The 11,377-nt window shown below is 34.3% G+C and overlaps 1 protein-coding gene across 1 annotated transcript; it reads left to right on the top strand.

The window, feature by feature from the left end:
• The first annotated feature begins 2,958 nt into the window (after positions 1–2,958).
• LOC106132787 (uncharacterized) lies at positions 2,959–10,656 on the top strand. The gene is made up of 7 exons (XM_013332319.2): positions 2,959–3,469; positions 3,763–4,032; positions 4,680–5,024; positions 5,470–5,804; positions 6,080–8,701; positions 9,196–9,304; positions 9,981–10,656. The coding sequence occupies exons 1-7, from the start codon at positions 3,185–3,187 to the stop codon at positions 10,515–10,517; spliced, it is 4,503 nt and encodes a 1,500-aa protein (XP_013187773.2). The 5' UTR covers positions 2,959–3,184; the 3' UTR covers positions 10,518–10,656.
• Positions 10,657–11,377: the final 721 nt, after the last annotated feature.

The following is an 11,377-nucleotide window of genomic DNA, read 5'->3' as shown; positions in this document are numbered from 1 at the left end:
TTATATTACTTTACCTAGCTCGTTTTCAGTATGTTATTTTAAAATTACTGGTACCGGTACAAATAAAGGCCAATTGTACCGGTATAAATATTGGTTATTCAAGCCTTGCTTATTCAAGCCTCAGTACCTACATCTACACTGCATGAATTACACAGACACAGATCGTCTGTAGGACACAGACAAACAGGAGTGAAAACAGGTGTTGATACCCGGTACCAACAGTAAAACTAAAAATACTAACCTGCAAATCAATTATCATTCATTTATTATATTAAGGTTTCTAATTTCAGTATATACCGTCTGTGGTGTGGACGATGTTAGGAGGTATAGCGATATTGCAATTTGGTGACGACATTTGTATTATTTTTTATATTACTATACCTAGCTTGTTTTCAGTATCTTATTTTAAAATTACTGGTACCGGTACAAATAAAGGCCAATAGTACCGGTTCACAAAAATATTGATTATTCAAGCCTTGAGTGCACGAAGTAATAAAAAGACACAAATACTTTCGACACGTCCTTAACCTAGTAAAGGCGAAGAGATGTTCATTATTCTACACAAAAATTATTTTCGTGCATTCACTGACCTTTATTTTTAACAAGGAGTGATTAAAAAGCTAGTTTTTATTTAAAAAATAATGATTTTATATGTTCGGTACTGGGTACCTAATTATAAAATGAGGCAGCATTTTGGATGTCCACACTAAATACAGCCATGGTTTGGATTAAGTGTGTATTTGACGTAAATATTTTACAGTATCAATGAGTCTTATTCATCTGTTTACATTGTGTAAAAAAAATATATTTAATTTTCATGCACATGCAAGATTTGCAAACTCATAAGATTACAATCCAATAGCACGTGCTGAAAGCTTGTCTTGTCTTACAAAAAAATGAGGTAAATAAGGCCACATAAGAAGTATAAGTACCGACTTTTTATATACACTGAATCTAATAATAAAAAAATCTAGTAACAATATTACCTCAATGAACTACCAAACTAATTTTATTTCATACTTTCTGTTATATAAGGTGAATAAGACTTATCATTTCAGGATTCTTGAATCAATCAATAACTACATATGGGAAGTGCCTAACTAATTTACTTGCATCTATAGTTGACAGACTTCCATGCCCGGCCGTAGAGAAATTCTATAGCGTGCCTTTAGTATGCTTAGTGGCCTTGGAGAAACACAGGCTTACGTCCTACATGCGCACTAAGACCTGTGTTCTTCTAAGTTAGTGACAGCCGTTGGGAAACTCTGGGAAAGGAATTGGAAATTTTGTAATAAGTATCTATGTTTAAACCTTAAACTGAACGAACTAACAAAGAGATATTATTAAAATGTTCGTACTCAAGATATACAGGGCGAGTTTTTATTGGATAAGAAATTTTTCACAGAATATTTTAAAGATGGAACTGATTGTGTTTCCATAAAAATTCGTTCATTGTATTAATAACATGTTCCACATTGATGACGTTAAACCTACTGCGTTCAAAACTAAGAAGTTAATTATCTTATTTAATTTATAGAATAGTGTCTACTGAAGCCTGCCCTAATAATATTTTTTTGACAAAGTCGCAATAAATGGAACTGGGAGAACGAATGTCATTTCAGCTTTTACAACCTAGTCCAAGGATATCTTGTAAAACTGTCTTAAAATCTAAAATTAGTCTTTGGTCTACCCACAAATACGAAAAAGCTGCTTAGTTGGCCAAGTAATCCAACTTAATTTTGTGGCTAAATTTAAAAAGTTTTAAAATACATATTGTGATTGTGAATAGATACCTAAATATATGTAAACTGAAAAAAATCTGAGTACTCTAATTCCTTTCCCAAGTACTTGTATTTTTAGTATTTGACTAACCTTCCCATATAATATTTATACACTTGGTTACTTTCAGAAATTTTGCTTTTTAGACACTCCATAGATATAAGTAGGGGTTTTATAAATACTATTTATAATGCAAAACGCAAACGCGGTGATAGATCTGTTACATTATATCGCTGCCCGTATTTATAGTGTGCAATTTTTTTATTGAACTAGAAACAAATAGATGAGAAAACATGAATAAAGAAATATGAAAATGTTACATTGATTCAGTTTCATATTTTCTTAGTCATTGTTCAAAATGTTATCGATTATTTTCTCATTAAAATATTATTAATATTATGCTAAATATTTTAGCAAATGATAAAATGTATTCCTTTTCTTTAGTAAATAAAACATTGAAACTTGACTGGTTGTTTCTTTTTATTAACCAATTTCTCACAAGAGTACCTAGGTTCCTAGATAATCTATTTTGAACCAAAAGGAGTTCTATTCTCTTGGTTCTTGAGGTGTTGCCTAAAATATTTTCCACAATTATGATATGATATTTTAATACTGATTATAAATAGCGGAGATATTTATTATTATTTCCGTTTTACATTTTTGGAAAATTTACAGCTAAAAACATGAGTAGCTTAACGACAAAAAGAATTTAAGGCCAATTATAAGTTTTTGACCAATAAAAATTAAAAATACCGTCCTTTTTTGAAGTCGGTTTAAAAGAAAACCCCTCCCTCATGAACCTAGAATGAATTTGAATGAATTATTTGTAAGCCGTGAATGAATGATCACCTTCCCTCCTAAAAACCTCATATGGAAAAATATAATAGCATTGACATTATCACTTTGACATTTGTTATTTTCCCGTTAGTGTTGCCAACATAGCGTTTTCAGGGCTAAGTTTATCGCGTTTTTGTTAGTTTTAAAAATATACATATGTATAATCACGTCTATATTAGACAAGGGCGCTATCGGGTATATTTGATAGCGATAAGCCAATGATTTTTTGATTTCAATACTTGTATCAGTGCCAAAGTCACGAATGTCACATGATCGTTTGACATGCGGTTAGTCTGTATGTAAATTGATTCGAAGAATGCTCTTCGAGACTTGCAATTGAAATTCAAGATTTGAAAAGTTCAAAATCTTTCGCTTTTTTAAGTCCATGTAAGCGCCTTTTTTCGGAGAGGGTTGGAAAGTTAACAACAGTATCATGTCTCATGTCATCTTATCCTTCAGTCATACAGATAACAACAAATGGCTTTATATTACTCCTAGTCACATGTGAATTTAATGGCAAAAAATAATAATAACAAATCGGTCCCAACAAGTGAATAAAATAGTAAATATGCAGCATAATGTGGCTAATCAATTTAGCTTCGATTTCAGACAGATTTTAATTGATGAAATTGCTTTGGAAGGTTTAGAAGGCATTGATATTGATCTCCTATGGAGACGTGTGGAAAAGAGAATTTCTAGCCCACTTACAGATAAAATGAAGAAACGTTATTGGGATTTTATTGCTTCCTCGCCTAGTTTATCCTTTTACGAACTCTCTCAGCCTGCGCCCTATTTGGAAATCAAAGACAGATTTACAATAATTGACGAAGAATCTGGCAATTTGAAGGACCCTGTAAGTTAATTTATATTTGTACAAACATAATTAATTTCATTTTTATAGGGGTCGATTCTATCCAATTCATAAGTATTTATATTTCAAATTTACTATCCTAGACAATAAGTATCAGATAAAAAAGTTAATTAAGTCATTTCTATTCCATCATTTACCTGTACAGCTGAATGTGGCCCTTCAGTCTTGTCAAGACTCTTGGCTCTGTTTACCCTGCAATGGTAAAGACGTGTTTATATGTATGCATATAGTCATCCCAACTGTGACTAAAACTGTATTTAAATTTCACATTTCAGGAAGATTTTCTAGACGGGCCTTATGAATATAAACCAGTGGAAAATGAGTTTGGTTCCTGTGCTGGATTTAATGATCGGAAATTGATTAAGGATATTTCTTTATTGTCTTATGAGGATGTGATCTTGACTTACAATAGGACATTAGTGATTGTAGCTTCTAAAGAAGAGAGATTCAGGGCTTTGGCCCCACATATCCCCTATACAGTAATAGCATCATTAACTCCATTGCATTACTGTTTGTTAGAATTGATTGGTAGGAGTAGAGAAAATGTAAGTATGTAAACTATTTTTATTAATAACCTTTTGTACTTATATTTCAATATAAATATATATGGGACAAATTACACAGATTGAGTTAGCCTCGAAGTAAGTTCAAGACTTGTGTTACAAGATACTGACTCAACAATACTATATTCTATAATAATAGATACTTATATAGATAAACATCCAAGACCCAGGCCAATCAGAGAAAGTTCTTTTCTTTTCATGCCCTGGCCGGGATTCGAACCCGAACACAGGTGTCACTGTCAACTGGTGTCACAGACAAGCATACTACCGCTGCGCTACATAGGCCGTGTATTCAGTCACCCTTCTTTCTCCTGGCTTTAATCAACAGCCTCTGTGGGGCAGCAGTAGTGCGCTTGTCTGTGACACAGGAGGTCACAGGTTTGAATCCTGGCCAGACTTTCATTTTTTTGGACATATTTTATTATTAGGCCATACAACAGACCATAGCCTTTCTGCTTTTTCGAGACTGTTTGCTCTGTCTACCCTGTAAGTGGTAAAGATTTGATTATTGTACATACAATGTATGAAAGTGAAAAGAGGTAGTCTCTGCCTACCCCTCTGGGAAAGAGGCGTGATTTTATGTATGTATGTAATGTACAAATGTATGTATGTGGTATATTTTATTTCAGGGACAAATGACTGTAGGCAAAACGAATTTAATGAAAATTAACAAAGACTCCAAAATGCTGTTTTACCATAGGAAATACCTCAAATTCATGGATGCAATAAGAGTAACGAAGGTAACACAAAAGATTGGCGACCGAGGGGTCATGAGCAACATTTTGCGTTTACGAAGATTCCACTGTTCCACAACTATGAGTCAGCCTAAAGCAGGCCCCATCCATAACGTAGTTGAGCTGTTAAAAACACAAGAAAACTATTCTGAGGCACTCGACACAGTTATACAAAAAGGCGTCTTGGCAGGCATACAGAGAAAGAGGAAATATCAAAAGGCCTACCGTATATTTGAATTTGTAAGTATAAAATATTATTTACATCATTATTGAAGATTTTTTATGACAACAAGATTATCCTGAAATTCTGATTCTCCAAAATTTCCAATAAATACACACATCTATATTTCTTGTGGGGTAGACATGGCCAACAGTCTGAAAGGCGACGTTGAGCTGGCAGTATTGCTTTATTATGAAAATTGAGATTAAAATTTCTAACAAGATACTCAATTGTGGCATCACAACTGAGTATTTTGTTCTTATTTGTTTGGCAGCCACCTTTATTTTTGCATATACAGTATGAAGTCCTAATTTTTTTTAAAATAATTTTGATTTTTTGAAATGGACCTTACTGTTACATTTTAAATAAATATGAAACCTTTATGACTACCTCATTTACTTAAAACAAGTAATACATATATATATGACCTTTAATTACCATACAGTTCAACATATTTCTTTTTAGTCCGAGAAAGAGGTAATGATTGAAAATAAAAAAAAGATGAAAGTGCCCGTGAAAAGGCGGTACATCTCCATATCTACTAAGAGCGATTCTTCTTCGAGTTCTGATGAGGAAACCAATCAGCCAGTCTTGAAGTGTCAATACAAAGTTGGCATGCCCTTATTGAGACAAGCCTTCCTCCAGTTATATAAAGCAGGGCTGAAGGGTTTGACACAAGTAGAATTGGCACAACTGTTAGGCACCGAATTTTATACAATCAGAAACATATGCAAAATACTTAAGTCTAACAAACTGGTGAAAGAAGTTTATGAAGATAAAGGCAGGCAAAGGACTGCCAGGTATGATATTTTATTTCTTATCCTCTTACCTTATACCCGCAACTTTGCTCCGCCAATTTAGCGCCACCTTCAAAAGAATACAGGTGTTTCGCAAATTCCATGGGATCTATAGTTTTTACCGGGATAATGAGTACCCTATATGTTCTCAAGTGTTTTAATTATAAATACGCAAAACTTAAAGAAAATTGGTTCATCATCAAAATACAAGTGACTACTGTGAAGTTTTAGTTAAATGAAAACATATATTAATTTCATCAATATATACTTCGTTTCAGGCTTATTGTTATAGGCTCCGGATCCGCTAACAATGTTAACGTTGAATATGAAGAAGAATGGCGGAAATTTCTCGAGTATCGCGCCCAATATATGCTTGAAACTGTAAATGATATTAATAGGGAAAACCCAACAACAAACACTGAAAGTTTTGATAAGTCCGATAATATGTCAGATAAAGATGAAGATTGGCATGATATAGTAACTGAAATGAAAAAGGTAGAAGGTCTAGAAGGTTATGATCTGGACAATATTTCACTGTTGAGTTCTAACAAGAACCTAACTTTGAGGCAGTTGAAGTATGCTAATGGGATAATTAAGGTGCTCGAAGAAAAATTAGCTGTAGCTGGGTACCAAGTGCTAAATAATTTAGTAGCCGCGGACGTTGGAGAAGCACCAATGGACACAAGAGCTATGAAAGTATTGTTACAAAAACTTATGACTGATGGTTTAGTAAAAATATTCAAAATAAAGTGGCCCGATCAATCTAAATACACAGTTTATATGTGTCCCGTACATGTATTTGGCAACCATCCAATTTTTAAACAAAAATATAAAGAAATCTTAGACAAAATATATGTATCCAAAGACACTGGCGTCACTAAACAAATATCCAAGAGCGAAGGGAACAAGTCCCTGTCACGGTATTTTATCCCTAGGTTTTTTAAAGTGCGGAAATTTCACGAGTTCATCTTCGATCTGGCGTACTGCAATGACGCAAAAAAAGATTCTAAATTACCTATTGGATTCGAATATCTGAATAATGTTATTCCGGAGATGACGTTAGAATTTGCTCTGGGTAATATCAACTTGTATACGCAGATCAATCTTACTAACAAACAAGTATCTGATAATATTAATACAAAACTAAAAGATCTACCAAGAGAAATTGCTCTAGAAATCATGTATGCAAACACCTTTAGAAATTCACTACGGGAAAATTTGAGAGTCTTAGCCTTTTTTGGCCTTATACAAATAATTAATCAACCAGTTACAGTAAGTTTTGATACGATTATGTATTTCGTGAACAGACATCCTAAAATTGTTGATACATCTGGTGTGTGGCCTAGGGCAGACGTAGATATAAGCACATTGGAATATAACTACTACTTAGGCAATATGGAAGATGTGTTTGAATTTTGGAATTCAATGTTTCAAATTAGCAGCAATACGAAAATAACGCTAGAAAAACGAGAAGCATGTCGGATAAAACCTCCAGTCAGGGTAATGGATGAAGTACGACAATATGATAATGGTGAAAGACTAGGCGACGGAAATGGTCCATGCGGCTACGATTCTAGTCTCTACCTGGACGTACCTAGACTATGGCATCAAAACGCACCAGCTAAGCAATCCTCCAAACCAATTAAAAAGCCTGTGCAAATACCAAAATTGACGAAAAAGAAATTACAAATACAAAAGAAAAAACCTAATATCGTCGTAGATAAAGAAAAGTACAAAACGAGAGTTAGGGAACTCAAAGAATTTAAAATTCCAATATTCCGAGGGAAAAAACAAGTAATGATCAATTCAGGAGTTTGGTCCAACCTAGACGACCTCATTATTTCTTTGGCAAAAGTTGCATACACCATAATGAATCCTACGACACAGGCTGGTTCCTTTAGACTCAGAAACATAGTAGTAAAAGAAATTTTCTCAATAAATGACCCGGCAAAAACATCGGCAATGTGTCACCTTCGCGCCTCGCTATTGGACCAGGACAGCAAGTGGGCATACGAAAAACAACATTTGTTAAACGAGTTTAGTAAACGGCGCACTTTATGTAAAAAGTATGAAGGATTATTGAAGAAGTTAAAATTGCGTAATTCGGCAAATATTTCAAAATACTTTAACGAAGCGAAATTAGCGATGATGGAATTGATATGGATATTGTTACAAATAACACGGACCGAATCGTACAAGCGGCGGACACCGTGTGTGGCAACTAGTACCGAGGACTTCCACAATAAATATTCTATACGCAAAATTTCTGATAATAAAGCTCACAATTTGTACAACATGCCAAATGCTACAGATGCTGAAACTACTCTAAAAGAATGCGTATTATTAACGGTGGCAATGTCTTACAATAGAGAAGTGCCAATTAATATTGCAAAGAAAATTTATGTTTTATTTAAAACTTATCCAGAAAGGTTGCTGAGGAAATCAATAGATGAATTGCGGAAATGTCAAGCGATAAGTGCGAAGGAGAAGCTAAGTAACAGTAAAGTGAATAAGATGAATTTTCAGGACTTGGTTGAGAGTGCATACAAACTATCAGCCGGGTACTACCGGCGGTGGATATGTAAATTGAATGCTGAATTCCTGGACGCTGTCATTGAAGCATTCGCATTACAACTACCAGCGGAGGAGCTGAAAGGCGGATCAGGCATTAACTGTTATTGCCTGGAACTAGAATCTGAAGGCTTACTAGAAGTTTCTCCTGCGCACGCGCCGCAGCTGATCGGCGGCACGGACTCTTTCGCACAGGAAGATAATGTTTATGGTATGGACACCAACTACAAGTTGAAGTCTGGAACGGTTCATGTAAGGAGTAAAACAAATGATAAGAAAATCTTTTTTGAAAATAGTGAATTAGAGGAGTTTTGGAATGAAATTCAAAGGTATTCTTTATATATATTTCTTTTACACATACATATATAACTACGTCACGGAAGTTAGCATTAATAGACTCGAAAAGACTCAAAAGACCACATTCATTTGGATGGCTTAATGTTAGAAGAACAAGTAAAATTTACCTTGATTGAGGAAAAAACAACTGGCAACTAGCAGTTGAATTAACTTACATGTTTTTTCATTATCTATGTGAAAAATATTGAGTTAGCCTATTCTCTAGTGCCGCACGGCGATTTATGATTTACCGGCACTTGAGAATAAAACCACTCTATATTTTTCAAATGGATGACGTAAAAGGCGACTAAGGGATAAAGTTTACGAACTTAAGATTCCTCTTGTAGGCGATGGGCTAGCAACCTGTCACTGTTTGAATCTCAATTCAATTATTAAGCTGAACTTGGCCTTTCAGTTGTACCCCTAAAAGGTTTAGACGTGACTATATGTATGTATGTATGTATAATAAAATAATTATTTATTTCAGGAACGCTCTTATAACTTACCCACTCATTGACGTTGATACAGAACAAGACGATATTGTTAGTTTTCTGAAAGACAAACAAGAAAGTGGTGCCACATTTGCCGAATTACAGGTAAAATGATTTACGATTAGTTATAAAGTCATCTATTTCAGTGGTCAATCACCATTAAGAAACGTCACGCGCAGCATCTTTTTCTGGTATTAATTTCACATCACCTAAATTAACTATAGTCGTATTTAAATAAAAAAACATACTAACTTATTGACTGGCCTATCAACTCACAGCCAAAACCGCTTGTTCTAGGTTTGAAATTCGAAATTTATGTTCCTCCTGGATCTAAAGTCATGTGAGAATACCATAATTCCTGAAGGGACGGGATTATTAACTTCGGAGCCCAAGGCGTACTCTAGTGTAATAATTATAGATAATGTTTTATAATCAGTAAATATCATGTCCATTTCATTATTCTCATCATTTTCGGTTTAGCCAAAATGCTTATGTAAAGCAAGCATTTGTATTTATTCATTCATATAATCCCGTCCATATCCCTTGCGGGGTAGACAAAGTGAGCATTCTTGAAAGACTGACAGGCCACGCTGTTAGGCTTAATAATTAATAGGTTGCAAGCCCATCGCCTAAACGAAGAAGTTAATGAGCCTATCCCTTATTCGCCTTTTACGACATTCATGGGAAAGAGATTCAGTGGTCCTATTCTTTTTTTTATTGATGCCGGGAACCACGCGGCAAAAAGGTGTCTTTAAATATAATTCACTCTTTTTCTTTACAGGAATTCACGAAATGTGATACAAAGAGCCTCTTCGAGCGTCTGATAGCGTTGGAGTCGAAGCACTTTATAAAACGAGTGGGTTTCTACGATAACCGCATTGTACACATAATGTACGCAAAATCCTGGGCTATGACAATAGACAATAATAGTTTTTTACCATCCCCGTGGATAACATTACACGGGACTGTACGCCACGAGTTATTTTTCAAATGGGCTAACGTAATATTGTATAAAGTATTTGAACACCCTGGTATTTCTATACAGTCATTGTGTCAAATGTGCGAATTGATAACGGCCAAGTCCGTGCAAGATATATGTATTTTCTTAATGCGATGTGAATGTGTAAGAATGCATGGCATAAAATGTCAAGTAGTCGACCTTTTCTCTGACGACGATTGTGTTGAAGAATTAACCGCTTACAATCCGTACGATTCTCCCAAGAATATTATCGTGTTTCCCACTAAAACTGTATTGACTAAATATGCATCAATAAGAAAGTATATTAATTTATATAAAAGTGAAGAAAAGAATTGCTAGAAATATTATTTAATGAAATATTCTCTCTTGTACATACATTATATGTATATTTCTTTTTAGTTTAAGTGATATTTAAAAATGTATTTAAATTTTGTTCACGGACTAATTTGAACTCTGGCTTATAACTAGTACTATAAGTACTAAATTATGTAAGTGTTAATGCTTTACTTATTAAAACGATTTAATTTGGAAAACTTTTCTTTGATTTCTCTCTCCCTCTCTCTCTCTCTCCCTCTCTCACGGAATTTTATACTGACGAGCATCGGTGGTCGAATCAGTAAGATGCTCAGTTAAAATACGTGATGCTCAGAAAGGCACAGGTTCGAATCCCAGCTCAGCTATGTACCAATTACTATTTTCGAAGTTATGTACATAAGTTTGAATACTAACCAATGTTCTTACGATGAGGGAAAACATCGTGAGGAAACCTGCACATTCAGGCAACTGGATGTGTAACCGTGATCGAGGACTTAATGTTGTTTTTTAAAATTTTTAGTATTTTTTGTTATTGCGGCATCGGTAATTCAATCCCTTGTAAAAAATATCAACTTTTTAGCTATCACTGTATAAATGAGATAAAGTCTGGTGACAGACAGACAGAGGACACTTAATAATAGGGTCCTGTTCTTACCTATTAGGGTCGGAACCCTAAATAAATAAAGAGGTTAATGAGAAGTTAACAAAAGTAAGTTAAGCATTATAATTGATTTCATGGTAAGAAAAAGCTGTTTAAGTTCATTTTAGGTTCTGCTATATGACGTCGTCGTAAGCATCCTAGAATGAAGCCCAGAATATTTATTTATAAGATGACAGCAACAATCTAGCAAATCACCAAGAAACCATGACTATTAAAAAAATAT

Source organism: Amyelois transitella, chromosome 19, assembly GCF_032362555.1.
Source record: "Amyelois transitella isolate CPQ chromosome 19, ilAmyTran1.1, whole genome shotgun sequence".
NCBI lineage: Eukaryota > Metazoa > Arthropoda > Insecta > Lepidoptera > Pyralidae > Amyelois > Amyelois transitella.
Note: the sequence above shows the minus strand (reverse complement) of the source record. Positions and strands in the feature narration are given on the sequence as shown.